Genomic DNA, 24992 nt, shown 5'->3' on the forward strand with positions numbered 1-24992 from the left:
TATAATTTCTAGCTCTTTTCGTCTGAAGTGTATAGGCTTTGATAATGGAATTTATTGAAAGGGTAAAATTAGACAAATGCGAACACATATGACTCATCGCTCAGAAATGTGAACAATATCATAAATGCTCGCCGCGTACATTATGCCGCAGTATATTTTTGAACCTTGGCTAAATTATTTTGGACTCCTGTTAAGCGAGAGAAAACAAGACACAGATGACGCCTGATGGTTATTCTGTGATTAACAAATTTTTTTCGTTGATGATGCTTGCCTTATATCTAACACGAGCTACAGAATGCATTCAATTACTATAAATAATGCCTAGAGTTTCAATACAATGCTTTAGGTACATTTCTTCATTGTTCAGACGACTTGCCAGTCCACAACGCAGCGGACAGCGCTTTACCGGTTGTGATGAATGGGACACACACAAAGCCTCATTGAAGAACCTGGAGCTTGACCTTATTAAACTTTAGAAACGATGAAGACTTCTGGAACAATCAGCAGCATAACTAACCTCGTAAAATGAGTTTGTTTTTCTTTTCTCTATTTATTTCGTCGCACTGTTCTAGAGCTCTAGAACACGTCCGCGCTTTCAGCCGTTTGAATATATTCAGTTATGACCTCAGCGTAATCATTTCTTCTGTCATTGTAACAGCGGGCTGTTATTCATAATCAGGCGCCTAGCATATCTATCAAGCTAAAACTAGTACAAGGACAGTTGTCTCGTTTACAATGGACAGACACAAGACCAAGGCTTATAAAAGCTGCCATTTACTGGTCTCAGGTAGTTTAGTGCCGTATTTCCAAGTCAGCTGCAGAAAGGTACTGTATTATTTCCTCGAACATGCTTCATAGATAAATGCGGTCGCAACCAACAACTGTATGAAGTTCAAACTGACGAAGTCCAAGTCTTCAGAAATCCTTACTGAATTCTGCACTGCTTCCACATAATATCGCGGGGGAAGAAAAGTGAAGAGAAATGATATTACCACGATACTATTGACAGCTTGCTTATAAGAAGTATTCAGAGACTTGGTAAAGGAGAAGGGACAGATAAGGGTAGATGGGGAACACCGAATTAATCTGCTGGTCATGGAAGGTATTTCATTGGTAAGTAACTTAGGGGATGAACTGCAAAGAAGTATTGATCACCCAAATTAGAAAGCAAAATGGGAGGCCCAAAAATTAATACGCACTAGCTGAAGTAATATTCAGAAGCCTCGGAAAGAAACAACAGTCAATAGGCAGCGAAACACGGGAAGTAGCAGGTGAATATGGATACGTAGGGCAGGTAGTAACCAGAGATTTGGGCCATAAGAAGGAAATGACTGGGGAAATAAGATGACAATGGAACGCAGTTGGCAAGTGCTCGCAGATCAAGGGTAGCAGCTTACCGGTATCGCTCAAGAGCAAAGCATTAACAGTTGCATCGTACCGGTCCTCAACAATAGGGCCGGAAAAAGGAGGTTAACGAAAAGGGCTCCACTTAGGTTTTAGAAGACGCAGAGAGCTGTATAAGGGAAAACGATAGGTGCAACGTTAAGAGGTAGGAAGAGTGTAGAGTAGGTCAGTGGAATAACTGGCCTTAGTGGCATCCTAACTGAAATCCAGAAGAACTTGGCATGAGAACGACAGGTATTTCGTAGAGAGGATAACCGATGGTCGCTAAGGGTGACAAATTCGATACTGAGGGAAAAAATGCGTAGCATGGGTGGCTGAAAATTAGGTGGGCGCATGAGGTAAGAAGTTCACAGGCGTCAAATGGATGCAGCTAGCACAGGACCGGGTTAATTGGAAGAATATGGGAGAGGTCTTCGCCTTGCAGTGGGTATAGGTACGTAACGACAATGTTTACGTAACGACAATGTTTGGTTTAAAGGAAATTACCACCTCCTAGTGCGCCATTAATAATCTGCGTTTGCATTCTGCATTTGCATTCGCCCTGTGAGGTTTTGGCCAGGGTTTGGGTGCTGCACATTGCTGCACAGCTCCAGGCTTTAACGTTTCCACGCGTTGGCGCAGGTGCGAAATCCAGGGCAAGATTAAGCTCTCAGTCTTATTCCTGCTCGTACTGCTGATAGGTGAGAACACTCGCAGGCATGTTTATTGCAAACGGCGTTCGCATAGAGCATTCCAGAAAACTGCCGAGTAAAGGGAGCGAGCATTTATAAAGGGTATTTATAACGACAAATACTGTATTATGCAAGTAATTTATGGGAGAAAACAAAACGTTGCTTTAGATGTACACGTTACGCCACATAGTGTCTGGTATTTTCACTGAAGGTGAAGTAATATTATTATTGGTTTAGTTTATTTGGTTTTATTATTGGAGTTTAACGTCCCAAAGTGACTCAAGCTGTGAGAGAAGCCGTAGTGGAGGACTCCGGAAATTTCGACCACCTGGGGTGCTTTAATGTGCACTGACATCGCACACCACACGGGCGCTTAAATTTGCTGTTCGCCCCCAACCAAAAGCTGCCGCCAAGGCCGGGATTCGATCCCGCCTCCTTGGGAACAGTAGTCGAGCGCCGTAATCACTGCGCCACCCCGGTGGGATGAAAATATTAAAATTGTCGTGTAAAAAGGTGGGTGAAACTAGACGCTTTACTGTATTGAATAAATATCTCGGTTCAGAATGAAGGAAAAGTGAAACGGGTTAAGTACCTCACTATATCTCACATTTGCCTCAATATTAAAGGCACTGTACTAAACCTGGACTTGAGTGTGGCCGAGTCTGCGATAAGAGCACCCTCGTAGAGCTTCGATTGAGTGCAGTTTCACCAGCGAGCCAAGTGGAGCTGCACGCTTACAGCGTTTTCATTTGTTTGACCGTCTCTGTTAATAGCGCTTATTTTTCATTCGCGCAGCTTCCCTGACTGTAGCTTCCGGAAGCAAGGAAAAGGGTCTGTTTCCAAAACTCCGTAAGTGCCGCCACGAACGGTTTAGAAGGGCCTTAGCACTGTAGTCTGCTGCATGCCTGTTGCAAAAGCACCTACATGCAGAGCAGTTGAGGCATGCCAGAGTCATTCGTAGATTGGTCAGTAGAGTGAGGAGTTCGCTTCTGCAACGCCTGGGAAAAATTAGCCTTAAAATTAGGTGGGCTACTCACCATCGCTGCATGACGCCGATGCACGCAGGGCTAAGAATTCTCGCGCGGACAAGAAGACGTTTCTACAAGGTTGTGGAACATTCTATGCAGACTCCACGCAGCCTTCCTTCGCGTTCCGCTGACTACACGAACATGTGGGCCGATTTCATAGCAGTGGCTAAATTGAAATGAATTAAGGAGAAAAAGCACACAAAAACTATAAACATTTCGTAAAATGCAGTTCGAGATTAGTTTAGACCACCTAGTGCTAATGAACCGAAAGATTTCTGAAATGTGCAGCCGTTTCCACATTTTTCTTTCACCGACTTCAAGTTGTTACGGCCAAGATCCGATCTAATGGCAAAACAGCTGCATTTTCCCAATGCAATGGCCCAATGTTTAGATCACTCAACTGACAAGCCTATGGACATGAGTTCCATGGAGGTGGAAAGAACGGATGTAATGCACTGTGAATTCATGTTGAAGAGCTGTACAGGTGGCGAAAGTTAATTAGTAGCACTCTACTAATGACGTTTCACACACATATATATATCCCATTCTCGGATAATCAACCGTAAGCAAAATACTAAGGTGTTCTAGAGATAGAAATTTACATTCGAAAAAGTAGCTATTTAATGTAGTTGCACTAGCTGAACGTTGTTAGAAGTCAATTATTTCTTGTTGCTATTAGGCATAGTTCAAATCGGCTTATAGACTATGAGTTACCTACAACGGCATTATCTAAGCTGCAGACCCACAAATCAGCCACAGCTGTCAAAAGTGTAAATTGCAAGCAAGTTTCTGGAGTGAAACTATTTTTGGCACAGAGAAAACAGTGAAAGAAAATAGGTGTGCTCATTATCCTGATAACAACTGACAGAGAGCATTTCGAAGAAATTCTTATGAACGAAATCTCTTTTCATTGAATTCTATGTAGTTCTTGGGGGCAACACTGGCAAAAAACTCCACTAGTTGCTGGGAATCAGCATCCTTAGACCTCAATATGTTCGCTGTACTGAATGCACAGCATTATAAGAATTGGTATGAAAGTACAAACATCCTTAAAATTACTTTCGTGTTGTTGAAGGAAACAATGAGCTTTAATTTTAGGCATATTCCAAATTAGTTTGTAAGACTGAGCGTTCTGTCTTGTTTGGCCTCGAGTATTGCTCGCTGTGAAATACAAACCCAGGAGACACAATAACTCGGCCATGTGTCACAAGAGGGCCACCTATGATGTTGGCAGCATTATCTACAACAAAAAGAATCAGCTGGTCAGAAACAGATCGGGGCCTGCTGAGAAGTAAAGCACCTTTATTGTTTGAAGGGCCAGCTTTTGTCAAGAATATCAGAGTGCGAGGGCTAGCTAAAGCCTTCATACCCCTAACATTGCTGGCCATCATGAGGCGCTGTACAATCTACTGTCGCGCGCCTTTTGCTGATGTGACTAGCTACTTAAATTTGGCCAATGCTGGATTCAAATGCAAAGCAAGGACGTACCCAAAGTGATCACTGGTACACAGCACTCTGAGGAATGTGCAACAACTGATGCACGTTGAAGGTTATGATGCACGTTGAAGAATTTTGCCATGTGCCATTCTCAGATACAATAGCATGGAACGGTACATGAGCGTTATGGGTCTTTGCACTAAAGAAAACCTGAAGGAACTGTTTTTTTACAATCTGTAATATTTTTGATAACAGACTCAAGGTCCAATTTCTTGCTGAGTTTCTTTGCTTCAGCTTTACGTTTTGACATATTAAGTTTTGGATGGCAGTTGAAAGTGGAGGACACAGCTTCACGTGCTTTTTGATGAAAAAGGGCAGACGGCATTAAAGCAAATCCTCCTCCTTTGTCAGCGGGAAGAAGGCACAACGAATGCTGCTCAAGATAAGACTGAACCCGATTTCCAGGAAGTCTAGAACGTTGCAATTTACATCTCTGTAAGGTGTCTACACCTGCGGAAACACAATGGTCGGACTCTTGTTCGGGTAGGATCCTAGAAATTTGGCATACGAACGTGAGCCGCTCCACTAAATACGGTTTTGGCTCCAGGGCAAACTTCGGTCCCAGCGACAAAACAGATTTCACATGATCAGGTAGAGCCCTTGAGGTGCATGTATGACGCACTGAAGTTTAGGAACCTTGTCCCAATGCTGTCTTCTGATGTGGTCAAGTTTTCGCTGCCAAATAAATTCCTAAGTCTGGCTGACAAGCCGCCTGCACTCTCGAAGCTTCTTCTCTGCTGTGGATGGACTTTACCTTTGGTAAACAAGAAAGTGAAGGTATTCCCTGTAGAGGCGAGCTAGCCGAAACGACTCAGCCGTCAGAATCTTGCAAACTCTGACGTCATTACTTTGCGAAGGGATGAACCCACCGAAGAGCCACCTCACTTCCTCCGGAAGCACTTTGTTCTGACAGCAAAACGAGAGTGTCCGTGCACCACTGCTGGCCACATCAATGATAGCTACGGCAGTCGAAATATCCACAAAATACGTAAAAGGGCCCATTGTACTAAAAATGTAATACAGAAGGTAGGTACTTGGGCTTGTTGGTAGATGATCGAAGGGAACAAAATTTAGCGCTCCAAGACAAGGATTGAAAAAGAAGACACACACACCGCTAACTTCCAACTAATGGTTTGGTTTGTGGGGTTTAACTTCCCAAAGCAACTCAGGCTATGAGAGATGCCGTAGTGGAGGACTCCAGAAATCTCTACCACCTGGGGTTCTTTAACATGCACTGACATCGCACAGCAGACGGGCGCCTTGCTTTTCGCCTCCATCGAAAAGCGGCCGCCGAGGTCGGGATTCGATCCCGCATTCCTGGGAACAGTAGTCGATCGCCGTAACCACTGCGCCACGCCGGCGGAATAGTTACAACTAATATTTATTCAAGGAACAAAGAATGGCTTTTATATCACCGCAAATCACATGAGCCAAAAGAACATGCGCTAGCGAGTCGTATCAGCCAGATACGCAATCTCCTCAGGCAGCAACGCAACAGAGGGGCTACTTGTGCATTCATCTTTCAAAAGAGTAATCCATTCAGCTTCAACTATTTCACGCATTAACCGATTTTTGTGCACTTTTACATTAAGAATTTAAATTTAAATTAAGAAGAAGAAATGTACATGGGCAGTACATGTAGTGCGAAGAGAGGATAACCGATGGTCGCTGAGGGTAACAAACTGGATTCCAAGGGAAAGAGAGCGTAGCAGGGGGCGGCAGAAAGTTAGGTGGGCGGATGAGATTAAGAAGTTCGCAGGGGTCAAGTGGATGCAGCTAGCACAGAACCGGTTTAAGTGGAGAAATATGGGAGAGGCCTTGGCCCTGCAGTGGGTATAATCAGGCTGCTGATGTTGAAATACCAACTTTTTTTCAGAAGAGGAATGCAATTGCAAACACGGCAATGAGCCGACAAGCCTTTACCACACATGTTAGTAACATCCCCGCATGCTCACGAAGCCTATCATTGAGGTGTCTGCCCATTTGACCAATATATTGCTTACTACAGGACAGAGGTATCCGATAGACTATATGGTAAAAGTAATTAACATATTTTCAACCTCTACTGCTCATTAACCTCTACTGCTCAAGCAATTTATATATAAACTAAAAAATAAATAAAAATAAAATTGAAAATAAAAATGACGCACAGCTTTGTTTCCAGCCGTTCATATACCGTCAGTGGAGAAATGATACATTCGTTGCACAAATCCCTCTAATAGCAGAATCATATCTAGATGTATCTTGCCGCACTACAGAGCAGGTAGAAGCACACGTTTCGCCACAACTTGGTAGGTCTTTTACTCTCATCTTGATCGGCCACACAAAAAAGTTTCACTTGAAGACTGGCTTCCATCAGTGTTAATAGTAAGGATGCGGTAAAATTTGGACCTTAATTTGTGCCTAAGATCTCTGTAAAAGGACCCATCTGTTATATCGGTCATTCTGCCCTTGTCTACAAACACTGCTGTATGGAATGAAGTCTCCTACTGAGTAAAGTGGCAGCATCATTTTGACACAGCAAAGAAGGAATAAACTTAGCAATGGGCATTGTAGAAAAACGAGTCTATCTTGAAGCGTCTGCTGGCCAATGTAATGACGCCCGCACTCGCAATACGCTCCTCCTATTGCATTCCTCTAGGCAAGATCACCAGTGGTCTCGACAAGAAGCCCCATGCCGTTGCCACAGTAAACGTCAAAACGGGCAGCTTTAATTTAATTCCAATATTCTTTTTAAAGCGATACTTCGTTGCGGGTAGGTCGTGCCGCGCTAGCACGTGCACGTGCACGGCCTTCGGAGGGATTCAGCTCACTTCCATCGAAGTCCGAACTCCAAAGCAAAGTTCACCATTTGCCAGCAAATCATCGGCAGAAAAGGCAGTCTTCCTGCACAACTTGTGTCACGTCTTCTGCGTCCATGGTATTCCGTGGGTCTTCACTTCATTATAGATGCACTAAGGGCCTTCAGTCTTGCTTAAATATTATTAAATGTGAAGTGCCACATGTTATGTTTTCTTCAAATTAAAACTAATAAAAATATTAATTGGTTCACAAGAAAGGCCCAATATCTGTCGCACTTGTTTTGTTGACACCTGACCCACGGTGTAAGGGAATAAAAAACTGATTGATTTATAGGAAGGGAAAGCCGCAGTAACTGTCTCACTTGTTTTCTGTGGACACCTGAACGGCGCCGTAAGGGAAGGGAGGAAGGTGGGAGTGAAAGGGGAAGAGTGAAAGAGGAGTCATAGTGGAGGGCTACGGAGTAATTTCGACCACCTGGGGATCTTTAACATGCGCTGACATCGCACAGCACACGGACGCCTCTTGTTTCGCCACCATCGAAACGCAGCTGCCGAGGTCCGGTTCGAACCAGGGTATTCCGGCACAGTAGTCGGGCGTCTTACCATAAGGGAATAGAGAAATTTGGCATAGAAAGCGGAGACAGAGAAAGGGGCGCCATGGTGGAGGGCTCTGAAGTAATTCTGACCACTTGGAAATCTGGCTGTACTCCCCTGAAGGGGCTGGGACAGTTAGGTCACCGTAGCTTACGGCGGGGGCTAGCCATGCCACGGAATGTTTATGTTGTAGGCTGTCATTGCAGCCGCCACCGTTTCGGCGGTAGACGACGTCTGTTGTGGCGGCGCGCGTCATTCTCCCCCTCTTTCTTTCTTTTCTTTCTTCTCTATTTTCTCTTCTGTCTGCACGAGGCAGCGGAGGTGGCTAGGCTACAGAGCCAGTAGCAGGCCCGTGCATTTTCTTTTCCTTCTTCCTACAGCCACAACAACACTGACATCACACAGCACATGGACGAGGACAAAAAATCTTTATTTATTTTGTCAGCGAGGGGGTGGGACCCTTAGTCCAGGATCCCGTTGGCCGTGGCTGCACTAACAGCGCAGCGAGCCAGCCATTGCTGGTGCTCCGGGCAGGGATCCTGCAGGGCGGCCTCCCAATCTTCTATGCAGGGGTGGGGGAGAGGGCTTAAAGAAGGCGTAACTTGGCACGCCCAAACCATGTAGTAGAGCGTTGCCCGCTCACTGCAATGTGGGCAGTCAGGGGAATAAAGGAAGGGGTACCAGAGGTTTAGGAGAAATGGTGTAATAAAGGTATTAGTTTGCAGGCGGCGGTAAGTTGCTGCTTCTTGAGTAGACAGGGAGAGTAGAGTGGGAGAAGGGGGAGGTAATGTACGGCGATGCAGCCTGTAGTGTTCAAGCAGTTCTGTGTATTATGATGGGCAGTAATATACGTGCGCAAAAAGACGAGACAAAGAGGAGAAGTGGACAACGACGGCGCAGAACTGACAACTGATTTAATCGAAGAACGGTAGAGCATATATATGTACACACACTTGCTGTACCCACATGCGCATAGTCAAAATTTATAAAAATACATATCAGCACATGTAAAACTTCCCCATCACACGCACGTGGTGAAAACTGCCGACGCACTATCGATTGTGCAGCATGGTCATCTCTTTTTCTGTCAGTGCGACAGACGTTTTACTAACATACATGCAGTTCTAGATACAGTTCTTTGTATGCAAGAATCGGGGAGGCATACGTGTGATCCGGGAGAAGGGAGGCTCGGGAAGAAGCGCGCGAGCGTGCCGATGGGCAGCTTCATTGCCGGGCATCGACTGGTGTCCCGGAATCCAGATCAGGATTAGCGACGAGGATTCGGCGGCTGGCGGCACCGATGCGTCCGCGAAGATAATTACGGCAGGTGGTGTGGTGCGGGCATCTGACATGATGGTAGCTTGTGCATTAGTTGCGGCTGCCAGAGCGATGGCTGCTTCTTGGGCAATACTCGGTAAGGTGGTGCGAAGAGAGGCATAGTTGAGGAGAGGGCCCGCTGGAGATGTCACGGTAATGGCCATATGTCCGTTAACAGGGCCAGCAGCGTCTACGTACAGAGTATTCGGTTGGCTGTCCCATATTCGAGAGAGGTGAGTGGCTCTTGCCTGTCGGCGGTCTTGGTGATATTCTGCATGCATGTGCTTAGGGAGAGGTTTGACGGTAATAGCTCGTTGGATGTTCTGTGGCAGATCTTCGCGGTTTTGGGTGGTATAGGGCGGGGCAATATTGAGAGTTTGAAGGACATGTATTCCAAAGGACGAGACCGCTAAGCGGACAAGTTGCGCCAGGCGATGTGCTTCATGCAACTCTTCAATGGTGTTATGAACGCCAAGTTGGAGTAAGTGGTCAGTAGACGTGCATTGGGGAAGCCCCAGGGCTGTCTTGACCGCTTTTCTGACAAGAGTGTTCGACCGATTGAGCTCCTGCTTACGAAGCGGAAGGTATGGCGTGCCGTAGGTAATGCGGGCTATAATGAATGCGTTCACCAGCTGCAGTGCGTCTCGCTCCCTAATGCCGTAGCTTCGATGTTTAACTCGTTCAAGCATTCGTATAATTTGATCGGTAGTGTTGACTAAATGATTGAGAGTAGAGGAATGGGAGCGGCCGTTGGGGATAAAGAGGCCGAGAATCTTGATCTCCGGCTCGACTTCTATCATTTGGCCGTCCAGGATGACCTCAATTGGCGAGGCGGCACTGTAAGGGGGATGTCGCCGGCGGTAAATAATAATAATTTCCGGTTTCTCAGGGGCACAGGCAAGGCCACGAGAAGCGGCATAGGCACTGACCAGGTCTGTCGCCGCTTGGAGGTTGGCTTGAATTTCGCCTTCATTATCATGGGCAGCCCAAATGGTCACATCGTCCGCGTAGATGGCATGTCGTACTCCCGGAAGGCTGTTGAACGTATTGGGAAGGTCCTTCATAATGAGGTTGAAAAGCAGTGGTGAAAGTATCGCGCCTTGAGGTGTGCCCCTAGGGCCCAGACTGATGGGTGTGGAAGTAGTTCCGCCCACATTAAGGATGGCTTTCCTATTGATTATAAAAGCTCGTACGTAGTTGTAGGTACGATAACCACAGTTGGTGGAGTTCAGGCTGGAAAGAATGCTGCTATGGGTAACGTTATCGAAGGCACCGCGCAGATCTCAAGCCAGGATGGCTCGTACTTGATGTCGATTTGGGTGCGTTAGAAATTTCGATTGTAGTTTAATTAGGATTTCTTGTGTAGAGAGGTGGGCGCGGAAGCCAAACATAGAGTGCGGAAAGATGCCTTCATCTTCGACATATCTGGTGAGACGGGTATTATTAACTGGCTCAAACAGCTTCCCCAAGCAAGAAGTAAGGGAAATAGGGCGGAGGTGCTCAACTGAGAAGGGTTTCTTAGGATTCGGAATAAAGCGGATTTCAGCAGTCTTCCACGATCGAGTCAGGAATAATTCCTTGTGCCCAACAGTTACTGTTGAAATCTTCAGTCAAAGCCTCGAGAGCGGAATCATCAAGATTAAAGAGAAGTTTGCCAGTGATACGATCTGGCCCCGGCGCTGCATCTTTCCGCATAGTGGCCAGAGCTGCACGCAGTTCCACAACGGTCATATCAGCATCCAGGGCGGGATTCGGCGTACCTGTGTAGTCTGGGTAGGATCTAGAGGGTGCGGTGCAGAGATACTTTTTAGTAAGCATTGCAAACAGATCCTCGTTTGTACCGGCGAATCCGGGAATAATTCTTTGTAGTGCTGCTTTCTGTTCGGTATTTCGGTAAGCTCGATCAATAAGGACGCGTAGAATGTTCCAGGTTTTGGAAACGCCGAGTTTGCCCCGCAGATTGTCGCATAGGGTACGCCAGTTTTGATGGGATAGAGTAGTTGCGTAATCGGCCTAAGCTTGCGATTAAGCTTTTGCTTTTTCCAGCGCCTTGTTAGTGAGCAGTGGGCCTCCCACAGGTGAAGTAAGTGGGGGTCAACAGCCGGAGTCTCATTGGATGTGCGGAGAGTTTTGTTGTACTTCTTGACCTGTGCGAGTTGATCAGATACCCATCCGTCGATATCTGATATATGCTCCGAGTGAGTAGTAGGCATAGCCTCGTGCCATTTGTCCCATCTATAATGTTGGCAGTACCTGAAGACCGACTGCGCTTGTTACTTACTATAGTGGTAGATAGAATACAATGGTCACTGCCTAGTGTTTCATTTAGGTTTGTCCAAGAGGAATTACGACAATTTTTTACAAAGGTGAGATCGGGACAGGTGTCCCGAGAGACGCTGTTACCCATACGTGTGAGGTGCGAAGGGTCGTTAGCGTAGTGAGGGCTTCATCAGATGCCAGGTCTACCAACTTACGTCCCTTAGGTGTGGCAGACGGATAACCCCAGGCGGGGTGTGGTGCATTGAAATCTCCGGCGAAGACGGCTGAGGCACGGCCGCATGTGTAAGAAAGCGTTTGATGAAAAAACTGAAGTTGTGACTTCTTTTACGCGGACTGCTGTACACATTTAAAATATGTACACTTTGACTGTCACAAGAAAAGGGAAGCAGTTCAAGATAGCAATGGTCAATATTATCGTCAAGTGAATCGTGCAAAACACCAGTATATTCTCTATGGACAAGTATACAGGTAGTGGGGGAGCGCTGGTGGGTACTGTATCCCGAGAGGCAAATTGGGGAGTGCTTAATTTCTGACAGAAGAATTACGGCAGGGGGATCACTGGAGTGAAGTATAAATTGCTGAAGAGAGGCTTGTTTATGTTGGAATCCCCTGCAATTCCATTGCCATATAGTTAATATTCTTCTGGTGGCCATGATTCTGTTTCTTCTTCATCAGTATCTACCATGGTGGTAGCGGGCCCACGGAGTTTTTGCTTTTTACGGTGGACTTCGGTCTCTGCACGCAGAGCCTTGATGGCTGAGTCAACGTAGCTGCTGGTGTTGGATTGTTCTTCATTCATGCGCTGATGGATCGTTTGTTCAAAAATAGCTAATTGGTTATTGAGATGAGGAGGGTAAGAGGGGAGGCCACTCTGCAGTACTCACCAAACCCGTGTTACACGATTTGGACGTTGTTGATGACTGGCTCTCATTGGAGGGGGCGAACGAGACAGTCCGCGATGATATCTGGGGCCCATCCTTGCGATCCTGGGTCGTACTCTGCTTCGCGGTTAAGTCACCGGTGCTGTTCCTAAAGCCCGAATCAGAGCTTGAACGGGAGTGGGTGCTGGAAGGCGGTTGGATAGCTGTGGTTAACGATAGTGGCGGGCAGTCTTCCGTTCGCCCTATGATTTTAGGCACTTGGGGAGCTTGTTCTCTTGGTTTCCTCCTTGTGTTTGGCTGGACGACTTTTTTCTTGCAGGCCTTGGAGTTTACTCGATGATGTTCACCACATAGGGCACATTGGGGTTGACACTTATGGTCGTCTGCAGGATCAGGAGTGCTGCAGTCAGGGCACACGACATTGGCCGGATGCGGGCAGACGTCAGACCTATGTCCGGCCTCTCCACACTAATCACAAGCGGGGCGAGTCTTGCGATAGATGAATCACCGACGTTCGATCCAGCCATAGTTAACAGTGAAAGGGACTTTTCTGCCTTCAAAAGCGATAACCGCAGTGTTCGTTTTGCCAAGGCGGCGCACTCCGAGGATGACGTGCGTGCGTTAGTGAAAGTGTTTGGTGAGAACGTCGTCAGTGGCGTTCGGGTCAATGTTGTGCACCACACCTTTACAGGAGAAGTCCGGGGGGGCGGCATAGGCTATGAGAGCATATTATTTGTCTTCCAAGGTTAAGGCGGTGATGCGAGCAAGGTTCGTAGCGTCGTCCACATGTGAAGTGTCGATAACCAGGATGTTTTGAAAGCTCAAAATTCGGATATGGGGCACTGTCAAGAGCGTCATACCTTACGCGGCTTGCATAAGGGCGGTATTCACAGCATGACCATGTTGGTACCAGTAACGGAGATCAAGGCGGTCTTTTGGCCGTATAATCACTTTTTATGGAAAGTTGTTAAGGCTTGGTAAATGTGGAGTGCGCGGAAGGATCTTGGGCTTGCTCGAGGGTGATTTTAGGATGTTCGGCGTTCCGGATGACTCGGTTTCGTGCCGGTCCGCATTGGCCCGGAGATGAATGGTTTTCCAGCTTGCATCAGCCGTAGTCAATGGCTTCGTGTTCTTTCCTGTGCTCGGGAGACTGCCAAAGGTCCCCTGGTTATGTTCGTAGCCCTGGATGATGTTCATGGCTTCCAAAGTAATGCTGTATCCGTTGCCGCTACGGAACGCCGGTCAGGAAGGAACGCCGCAAGGGCGCCGTTCCGCCGGAACGCGCTTAGTCCTGATTAGGGCTAAGGCAGCGGTTGCTGTCACGGACACTTCACAGGTTATCGAATTTCAAAGTTCTGCACTCACGCCTAGAAATATAAATATACTCACGGTGTTGAAAGCAGCGTCGTTAGAATCCACACAGAAAGAGGCGTCTGTTGGTCCTGGTCTTTCCTTCGTGTATCGTGGTTAACGGTGCACACAACAAAAAACAATCAAAGCCATGTCAGGCGTGTCCACCTCGTTCGGCGTTCCTGGTGGTCCACAGAACATGGAGGCCTATTTGTTTCGGCTCCATCGAAATGCAGCCCCCCCCCCCCCCCCCCCCCGCGGTCGGGATTGAAATGGCACAGTAGTCGGGCATCTTGACCACTGCACCATTGGGGCGGGAAAATCTCTTCAAATTCATATTAACGACATAGTAAACGTCACTGACCAAGCGTCGTGTTTGAAGCGCAAAGCTTCACTACGATGGTCGGAGCCGAGGTTCGCGTATGCCGCATGCCGTGACGTCACAGCCAGGGCTGGCAGCCGGAGTGAGCGGCCGCGCGTTCGATGAGCTCCGTCGAACGCAGCCGTTCAAGTCCAAGTTTCGACCTACGGCGTGCATTATACCGCTGGATTCGACTACACACGTGAAGTGGAGTCCGAGGAGACCGCAAGTTCGGAGGTAGGCACACTAATTTGCCTATTTTTCGGTGGCCCACGCGGGACCGCTAGGCCTACCCATAGGCCTAGCAGAAGAAAGACGCTCTCGGCGGCGGGAGCCACAGAAGAGCATGAGCAACGCAATGGAGCTGGTGGAGGGAGAGACTATCGACCCCGCGGAGCTAACTAAGGGTACTTGGTTTATTACGAAAAAGAAAGGCCGCGTAGTGCCCCTCGAAGAGGAAACGCGAACCGCGACCAAAGATGAAGAGCGGCGGACTACAGGTCACAAGGCCGCCATCGGAAGAAAGCTAGCGGCAAAATCGGTAGAGAAGCAGTCCGTGCAGATACCGAAGGACGCCGAAAAAATAATAATACGCCCCCGGGGCGGAGTCAGCCGTCTAATAGAAGGTGGAATGATTGAACTGGCTGAATCGATCGCCCGCGCCGCCGGCATCGAGCTCAGGGACGCCGAGAACGACATCTTCTCGGCAAATATAAAGCAACAGTCCATACTAATCGCCACTACTAGCGAAGAGCGTGGAAGAAGGTACGCGGCTTTGCGCGCAGTTCTTTGCGGCAGCGAGAATATAGAAGTAAAGGCCTATCCCGCTATGCCTGAAGATTGTGGCAAGGGAGTCGTGCACGACGTCCCCCTACGCTATTCCAACGAAGAGCTATTGGAGCGAATACGCAGGAGAAAGGAGAACCCTTCAGTGCTCGGTGTTCGCAGACTGGGAGCAACCTCCAAAACAATACTAATCCTCTTCGAAGATCAGAAGGTTCCGGGCTGGGTGTACCTATCTCCTTTCGCGCAAAGATGCGTCTTGTACAAGAAGAAATATGAAGTTTGCCACGCGCGCGGGCGCATGGGACACCGAGACGACGTCTGTCCGGATCCGACGAATAAAAAGTGCCGCGGATGCGGCATGGAAAACCCGAAAGAAGGTCATCTGTGCGAACCCAGGTGCCAGCTATGCGGAAAGAATCACCTCCTCGGCGATAAGCGATGCCGGGAGATATATAGAACCCCATACATCACCAAAAAAAGACGTTGGGAGAAAAAACTGGGTCAGCAGGAACAACTGGCTGATGCAACGCAAAACTGCGAGCGAGCGGGACGCTCAAGAACCAGAAATGGTGAAGAGGACCCCCGGCTACTAAGAAGGAGATCGAGATCAAACAGCAAGGACTGCCACCACTTCACAGCCAAAGAGGGGGACTTCCCAAGGCTGGAGGAAGGAGCCACCGCCAACTCTACGCGGCGCCGCTCGAGCTCCGGTACCAGGGACCGTTCCAGCTCTGGACGAAGCCGCTCCAGTTCGAGGACCTTGGCCGACTCATCCACTGCCAGCAGCTCCGGGTACTTTACACGGGACCCCAAGACGTCGTGGGGACCACCTGCACGCAGACGCAGTCCGAGCGAAGATCGAAAAACGGTAAGCTTCACGGTTAGCAGTTCCCAGGTAAATAGGGAGGCAGACGAGAGAACTAAAAAACTTGAGAAAGAGAATCGAGAGCTCAAGAGCATGCTCAGCATGCTCACTACAGAGATTCAAAATTTAAGAATGGAAAAGAGTACCCCCCCTCCTACACCGAGGAACCAACTGGTACCCCAAAAACAGGTACAGAAACAGATGCCCTCTTCCCCGCCTACAAAGGTCGTAGTCGCGCTCCCTGAGCAGAAGGATAATGAAGAGGAGAAAATGATTACTGAAACAATCAGGCCACCCCCGCAAAAACGTAAAGGGAACGAGACGGATCCGCTGGTGGCATTAGAAAGGAGACTGGACGCTAAATACGAAGCAAGATTTGAAAGAATCGAGACCCTCCTCACCCAATTAATGGGTGCGGTAAATCAAATGCAGACGCAATTCACCGCGATGCAGAACGCCTTCACCGAGAGGCTAACTACATTAGAAAAGACTGTGACCCCAATTCAACAAAATGGACAGGCGCAGTAAAAATGAAGACTCTCTGGTGTGGCAGTGGAACTGCCGCGGCTTCCAACGAAAGCGAGCGCTCTTGCAACAGCACTTAGGGCAGAGCGCAGAAAAACCTTTAGCTATAGCCCTTCAGGAAACAGGAAAAGGTCTACCAAAATTATCGGGATATCAGGCGTTCCACGGTAATCGGGGAGAAAAATCCCGCGTCTCCACGCTAGTTAAAAGACACATAGCGGTAGTCGAGCATGAGGTCAACTCACGAGACATCGAAGCTGTATTAATAGAAATTATCACTGGTCGCAAGGAAGAGGCTAGTCTCTTCATCTTAAATCTGTACAGCACCCCCCAGCAGAGAAAGGTACGTTTCCGCACCCTCTTCCGCAAAGCGATCAAAACAGCAGGAAGCAATACTCTTATAATTCTAGGAGACTTCAATGCCGCCCACCAAGAATGGGGCTACAATAGACACGACCCCAAGGGTAGGCAACTGTGGGAGGACATACATGAGCTCGGCCTCACCCTGCTGACGGACCCTAGCTGTCCGTCCAGGATGGGAAACAGCGTCTGTGCAGACACCACCCCGGACCTTACCTTAGGAAAAAACACGGGAGACGCAGTCTGGAAAAACACAGCTCAAAATTTTGGCAGCGACCCCTTTGTTCTGGCTCTCACCCTCAGCAAGGGCGTCAAAACGCGTCGGCTCAAAAAACCCAAAATCACCGATTGGGACAGGTTTAGGCAAATCAGAGAAAACTGCGAATCGGGAGATGAAATCCAAAACATAGAGCAATGGGCAGAGACGCTTAAGAAACAAGTAGAGAAAGCAACCACGACCCTACGGGAGGACGATGCGCCGGTGACGGTTGACAGCAAACTCCTTCATATGTGGGAAGCAAAATGCGGCATGGAGAGGCGTCTCCGGTCGCAAAGATGGAACAGGAACCTTAGGCGAAGGATAGCAAGATATAACAAAGAGATTGAAGATTACGCAGTAAAACTTTGCGAACAAAACTGGTGTAGTAGGTGTGACGAGATGGAAGGGAACATGAGCCTTGCTAATACGTGGAGCCTACTCAGACACCTACTTGATCCTGACAATTCGAAAACTCAATCGGGCATAAGACTGACGAAAGCCAGACACGCGTTCGAGGGCACGGACGGGGAACTCATGGCGAAACTAATTAACATGTACGTAGGCGACACGCAAACCTTACCCCTGCCGGATTACGAAGGACCCTTAAACGAGGCCCTAGACGCGCCGATCACGGAGGCGGAGGTTCGCGCCGAAATATTAGGCCTAAAAACAAAATCGGCTCCCGGCCCAGACGGAATCACAAACAAGGTTCTCCGAAATTTGGACGATAATTCCATCCGCGCGCTCACCAAGTACATGAGAATCGTATGGGACAGAGGCCGCCTCCCACAACAGTGGAAGACGGCAAACGTAATTTTGATACCAAAGCCAGGCAAACCCCCTAAACTAGAGAACTTACGACCAATCTCTCTAACATCCTGTATAGGGAAATTGATGGAGCGGGTAGTCCAAACGCGACTAACGCGTTTCATGGAGCTTAACGACCTGTGGCCACACGAAATGGTTGGGTTCCGGCCCGGCCTGTGCACACAGGACGTAATGCTCCGCTTGAGACACGATATCATAGAAAGCGAAACCAGGGACGCGAGGGTACTACTAGGTCTAGACCTGACAAAGGCGTTCGATAACGTAAAACACGCGGCAATTCTTTCTGGTCTCCAAGAATTGGGGGTCGGAAAGAAAACGTACGACTACGTAAAAGACTTCCTGTCGGGTAGAACGATAAAGATAAAGTTTCAGGACATTGAATCCTCCACCGTCAAACTAGGAAGCAGGGGTACGCCACAGGGTTCGGTGCTGTCCCCGTTCCTCTTTAATGTTGCCATGCGAAACCTCCCGGCAGAACTGAGGAAAGTGGAAAACTTGAAATTCAGTATGTACGCGGACGACGTCAACCTGTGGGCTACCCAGGGGAGTGACGCGAGCATCGAGGAGCGCTTGCAAGCGGCGGCGGACACCGTCGTGTCCTACGCGGCCGAAAGGGGCCTCTCGTGCTCTCCACAAAAATCGGAACTGTTTATATACAACCCGAAGGCGCTCAGGTGTAAACGCCAGATAAACATCAGCGTAACAGTAGACGGCCAAATAGTGCCAAAAGTCGAACAAATTAGGATCTTGGGGCTGTTTCTACAAGCAGATGGGTACAACGATACAACGGTAAAGAAACTGAACGCGTACGCCACGCAAGTCACGGGTCTGTTCAGGAGAATCGCACTAAAGGGTCGGGGCCTTAAGGAACGAAGCCTCCTGAAACTAATGCAGGCTTACATCACTAGCCGCATATGTTACGCCACACCATTCCTAAACATTAGATCAGACGAAAGGCAGAGAATAGACGCACTCATCAGACGATGCGCGAAGAGGGCTCTGGGACTACCCATCTCGACCTCGACTGAACGCCTCCTCGAAATGGGGGTGCACAACAACTGGACGGAACTAGCGGAGGCTGTGCGCATGGCGCAACTAGAAAGATTAAGCAGAACCACCACGGGCAGAACCATCCTCGGCTGGGTGGGACTGCAGTCAGATAGAGGAACAAGCCACAAAGTAGACATTCCACGAGAGTGTCGCGAATATATAATAGTGCCCCCCCTACCTAAAAACATGCACCCTACGTACAACAAGGAGAGGAGACAAAAGAGGGCCGAGACGCTCGCAAAGAAAGCGGGGAAAATGAAGCCGGGGGAGGTCGCCTACGTGGACGCGGCTAGCGGGAAGTCGGGGGCGGCGGTGGCTGTGGTCGTCAACGGCCGCGGCGTGCCCGCCGCCGCCGCGTCCGTTAGAAGCCGAAATGTAGACACGGCTGAAGAAGTTGCAATAGCGCTCGCTTGCGTTGGAACGGAAGCCAGCATAGTTATTAGTGACAGCAAAACAGCTGTCTGGAACTTTGGAAAAGGGAGGGTCTCGACGGAGGCAGCCAAAATTTTAGAGAAAAGAAAACTTGAAAGAAAGATTCGAATTATTTGGACCCCCGCGCACGAGTCCGTCCCCGGCAACGAGGCGGCGCACGAGCTAGCCCGAGCTCTCTACTTCCGGGCAGCCGTAGAGCCGCCTGATTGCGATGGGATGGACGAGAGGCTGCAAACTTATAAGGAAATTTTAGAACACTACAGACTTAGCAGAAGGTCCCTGCCACCACCGGACCGAACGCTAACTAACAAGGAGGCCGTCGCTTGGCGGCGCCTGCAAGCTGGGAATTTCCCAAGTCCCGTCTGGCTTTTCCACACGCAAGTGGAGGAAAAGGCGGACGATAGATGCGAAACCTGCGGAGAAAGGGGTACTCTTGATCACATAATCTGGCAATGCCTTGATTCCCCTGGCGCCAAGGAAAACATAAACAGTAGAGAAGCCTGGGAACTGCTACTGCGGAGCGAGTCCCCCGCCAACCAGCAGCAAGCTGTCCGCCTGGCGGCTGAAGCCGCGAAGAAACACTGTCACTTCGCCTGTCTTTAGTCGCGGAGGCCCCGGCCTCCGTCCCATATGCCTGCGTGCCGGGGGCGGGGAGTAGGGGGCCTCCTACATCGGTGGAAAAATAAAGTTCGTAACAACAACAACAACAGTTACGCAGCCCCCTCGCCAAGCTCTGAAGCCGTTGCCTAGCAACACTTAAGAGGTGCACGACTCCTCCTGACTAAACAAAATTAATCTCCATCCGGGAATCGAACCTCCATCTCTTTGATCGCCAGCTAGCGCTGTACCGCTGGGCCATGCCCCGCTTTTTTTTTCTTTACTGCGAAATTTACATAATGACAAAATATACAGAACAAAATATTTACTAAAGTTTGCAGGCCGCGTGTCAGCCGCGAGCACTGGAGTCGTTTCATTTGTGCAAGATTTCTAAACACCACCTTGATTTGTGCATCACATTCTGTACCTTTCAAAACATCATGTATTTTCACAATACTCTCGGCAAAATAGTCATACATGGATTCGACACCAGTGTCACCGTAACGATAATCGATAGCACTGAGCCATACAGAATGCAGGGCCAGCAGGAATATGGCATCTTATGGTATTGAATTGTCGTGAATTCGCCAAAACCTGATACCTTGCGGTGTAAGAGGAAGATCCTTTTGAATGGTAAGCTGTACCACGTCCCAAAAGATTGCGTTGTTACGCTCATGGAACATATGTTCGATTGTTTCTGCTTTGTTACATACAAAACACTTTGTCCCCCATGGTACATATATGCCTTTTTCACATAACCAAGTTTAACGGGTAGGGTACCAGTGTGTATATGGATAAAGAAGGTATTGGGTTGCGGGCATGACCCACATCTTTCTCACCCTCTTCAACACATCTTGACCAGCAGCAGCAAAGAAACAAGAAACATCATGTCAATCAGATTCTTCGTAAGTTGCTTTCTTTTTACTGTGTGTAAGTTCTCTCAGGTGAAACGCATGGCAAGAAAGCAAGAAGACGCCACCATCTCTCGGAGATAGCGCAACACAGCATAAATACCTCCCTCACTTGAAACTAATAAATCCGGTAAGGCGTTGGACAGCATGTATTGAATATAAGAATGGAGAAAGAAATGTCGTTGTCTGCGCAGAAAAATGAAGTGCAACTATTTGCCTCACATATAAACGACAAAGGCCAAGGCCCCCGTCACCTACTCTTCGAAAGAGGTCTGTTCGGGACATTCGCTCTAAAGTGGACCCCAGATAAATTGTACTTTTTCAAAGACAGCAGGTGTCTTGTTCAATGAGCCAAGCCACAATCCCACACACTTTGACAAATTCAGCGTGCTGCAGTTTTTGGCACAATATTCCTGCGTTATGTTCAGTATAGCCCTGATACTATCTCTGTCCCGTGCAAAAAAAAAAAAAAACAACGTCGTCCACGTAGGCCAGTAATCGGACTTCGCATGACTTTAAACTGGAGACTTTAACCTCAACACTCTGCAAAACCTTGCACAAAGAGTGCAAAAAGTAACGGTGACAGTGGGCAACCTTGGCGAACCGAAGAGAGTACGCTTATACGTCTCGTTAATTCTCGGTTTACGATCAAGCACGCGGTGCAATTCATATAGACAATTATCACTCCTTCGCATATCACCGAACCCAAACCTACAAGCTTCCTCAAAAGGAAAAGTGTTTCGTGCGGCACACTACCGAAGGCCGCCAAATCAATCTGGAGCATGGAAACCCTGAGAAATTCGTTGACACAAAGCTTTAACACGCACCTAGCGACGTGATTATTGGTGTATAAGGTTCTGCCCTTTATCCCGCACGTCAGGTAGTGTCCAAATAAATCCTTAGCTACTCATTGGAGCCTTCTCCTGAACGCCTTCATGAGAACCTTGCAGTCGACATTTGTCAATGTGATGAGTTTATATCCCGTAACAGCGCAAAGTGTAATTTCATTTTTACCGTTGGTTATTAAAACGGTGTGGGCATGGGTGAACGAAGGCGGCAATGTCTTGCGCTCGAAGAACTCTGAACATACCATTTGTAAGGCAGCAGCCATGTCGTTTTTGAACTTGTAGTAAGCAGCACTCAGATCATCCGGACCCGGTGATTTTCTGGGGTTGAGATCGTCAATGGCTCTTTCAACCTAACCGCCGGTTACGTCTCTCTCAAGAGCTTTCAGCATGAACCAGTTTCAGCATGAAAAATCAGCAATCTTCGTTAACCCCGGGTTTATCGGGAATTCGGTGTACAAAAAGCTCTGCACAGTGATCTTCGAAAGCGCGCTTGATACCAGACTGGTTGTATGATATTGCACCATTAGAGTCTATCTTCAAGATATCTTTACCTCGGTCATACGCGTTCTTATTCGATAGTGCGCGTTTATTCGGCGCCTCACCGGCCAACAGCCTCTCACCGCGTGCTCGAATCATGGCTCCCCTGCACTTATCCTCCAGTTTTAGTTTAATTTCTTTCATTTTTTGAAGAAACCCACCAGGAATAGCGGTCGCTAGTTGAACTAGTGATTCAAGTTCCTCTCTAAGGCTTCTTTCTTCCTTCAGGGCAATAGCCTTCAGTTCACAACCTCTTCTCTATAGCTCTTATTTTCACTGTTGGTTTAAAGGTTTCCTACCTTTCAGTTATCGTGGTTTTATCGGGCCTAAAAAGAGCTTTAATTTCTTTTTCCGTTCCTGTACTAAATGGATCGTCTTTTAAAAGCTTCTCGTTGAATTTCCACATGTCCCAATCTACGTTTCTCCTTTTTTTCCTGCAGATCGAGAACATTCCCAAACTTTGATCAGTAAATCAGACAGCTTCGACCTTGTTATACTCGCAGTCCGCTGCCAGTTGCGGAGAGATGCACGCTCGATTTAATCTAACATGGTTTGAACCTTGATAATGTGTTAAATGTCGGAGCTTTCCCCCTTTTGCCAGATGTGCCACATAGATCAAATTTACATCATTGACTAGGTCTTAAGCAAGCCGCATTTTCGTCTTTATGGAAATTACCCGGCGTTCTGTCCCCAGCTTCATAAACGCAGTTAAATTTCCCATACCCAGTAGAAGCCTGTTACACTTAAACAAGGGTGCGACATCCTCAAAAAACTGGAGTTTCTCTGTAGGTTTTGTCGGAACATACATGCACAAAACACTAAAATCGGGACCATGATACTTAAGATCACACAACATATATCGCCCGCAGAGGGAACTGGTAACCTTTTCTACAACAAAATCCAGCGATTTTTTTCAGAAACAAAATACAGCCTCCAGAGAACCCAACAGCGTGCCTGACACACACATTGTACATTCCTCGAAATGGTTGTACCATGCTGTCGGATTTGTCTTCGCTCTGCACTTTCGTCTCCTGAACTGCAAGAATATCCAAGTCTTTTTCGATCATCAGCCTCTTCAGCTGGTCCTGTCAGCTCTTTCCCACCAGCCCCCACGAGAAGCGCTGATCATAATCATAAGTAAGGATTATAGCGGGATTCAGGGAGTGACAGATACTGCAATTGGCGCGCAATTTGAAAGTACCAAAGTTTAAAGCAGTTAAGTGGCTCAATTAGGGTGAAGTCAAAGATGTGACGTCCCCAAACTGCCGTCAACTATGAGGACCAAGCGGGAATGGGCGCGTTCCAACGCCGCCGGGTGCCCTTGGCGCTTTCCTCGAGTGACAGATACTGCGTCTTTCCTTTCCTGTAAACGAATTATGGTGAGAACGGGTGTCACGACGTGAGCGCTCCTCAGGCGCTGAAGGTTGAAGCTTAGCAGGCGTCGCTGCGGGTTTCACGTCAGGGGCGTCCCGTGATTTCGTCACCATGGCACCCTCAACGCCGTGGAGTCTATCGAAGACTCTGGTCTTCGATATAGTCCTCCCTGCGGGAACCAGTCACGAAATCGTCGTCGACGCGATGGCCTTAAATGATGCTTTACCCGAAGTTTACTGCGTTCAGCATATGGGCGGCGAGTCTTTTCAAGCGACAGTGAAGAGCATAGCTTCCATGCCCCTAATGGTTGACTCCGGCTGCCGCGTCATCGGCAGCGAGCGTATACCCACTGTCCCTGTTGGGCCTTAAGTGAAAACTTTCGCCTCCCTCGCTCGTCCATGTCCTCACCAACATGAAAACGTTCTGTCCGTCGTGGCGGACAAGATGGGCTCCAGTAAAGGTGTTCTGACGGGAACGTGACATGTCACGTCAACAGTCCAGAACTACCTATGCGTCTCTGGTCATGGCGTAACCTTCCACTACAGAGATATACAGCATGTTTGCCGGCGATGTGGTTCCTCGGACCACTTTCGGGTGCAGTTCGCAGCACTTTTTTGTGGATGCTGTGATGTACAAGGTCACCATGGCGAAGGTTGTGCCTTGCCCTGCAGACGCTGAAGTGATGACCAACCGACGATGACGTGCCCGGTGCGCCGTTACTAATCGCACGCACGGCAAGTGCGTTTCCTCTGCTTACACCCATGAAGCCTAAAGTACCGACCCCATCTTTCAAGCCAGCTGAGCCGGTTAAAGAGTGACCTCTGAAGGTGAGTGCCGCACGCCCATCAAGTTCTGGCCTGCCTACGCCATTTTAGGCCTCCCACGGCCCTTTCTTCCCTTCGTCGCCGGAGCTACTCCTCACGTCCTTAGACGCTTGGCCTACTCCGACGGAGGTCTCTGCTACCAATGACAAAATGCAAGTGCGTGTGGCGGGAGTGACCCTTCACCCAGTGATTATGATCCAAGGCACTGGAATCACATTCTAAGTGTTCCTGCCCGAACCCTTGACCGCCCTTTTGTACCCGGAAGCCAAGATAACGCCGAACTTGCAACCGACATCGCTATGCCACCTGCGTTCCAAGACACCTCACCTCAACTGAGAGCTACGCGTGTGGCTGCGCAACGCACGCGGCAGCCGCCGCCGCTTCCGGTGGCGGACTGCAAAGTGGTTTACAGATCCCGAGGCGGGCTGCAGCTCGCCCTAATTCTGCCCAGACAACTGCGGGAGGCCATCTAAAATCAGCGTCTCCACTTCAGGAGCCCATGCGTATCCAAATCAGGGTACACCCACTCAACAATACGTGCACTGTGAGCACGCCTTTACGAGCCGATGCGTTCACGCTGGTTCGTATTACCTCCATCCAGTTTGACGCCAA

The 24992-nt window shown here is 48.5% G+C and overlaps 1 protein-coding gene across 1 annotated transcript in view; it reads left to right on the top strand.

The window, feature by feature from the left end:
* The first annotated feature begins 721 nt into the window (after positions 1–721).
* Positions 722–24992, top strand: part of LOC146195164 (uncharacterized) — a 31207-nt gene continuing 6936 nt past the window's right edge. Inside the window, exons 1-2 of the mRNA XM_084597706.1 lie at positions 722–830; positions 2871–2924. Of these exons, the coding sequence (XP_084453832.1) occupies positions 736–830; positions 2871–2924 (149 nt within the window). The 5' untranslated portion in view covers positions 722–735. The remainder of the gene's footprint in view (positions 831–2870; positions 2925–24992) is intronic.

The sequence above is a fragment of the Amblyomma maculatum genome, chromosome 3 (assembly GCF_055883805.1).
Source record: "Amblyomma maculatum isolate TAMU_Amacu chromosome 3, ASM5588380v1, whole genome shotgun sequence".
Classification (NCBI taxonomy): domain Eukaryota; kingdom Metazoa; phylum Arthropoda; class Arachnida; order Ixodida; family Ixodidae; genus Amblyomma; species Amblyomma maculatum.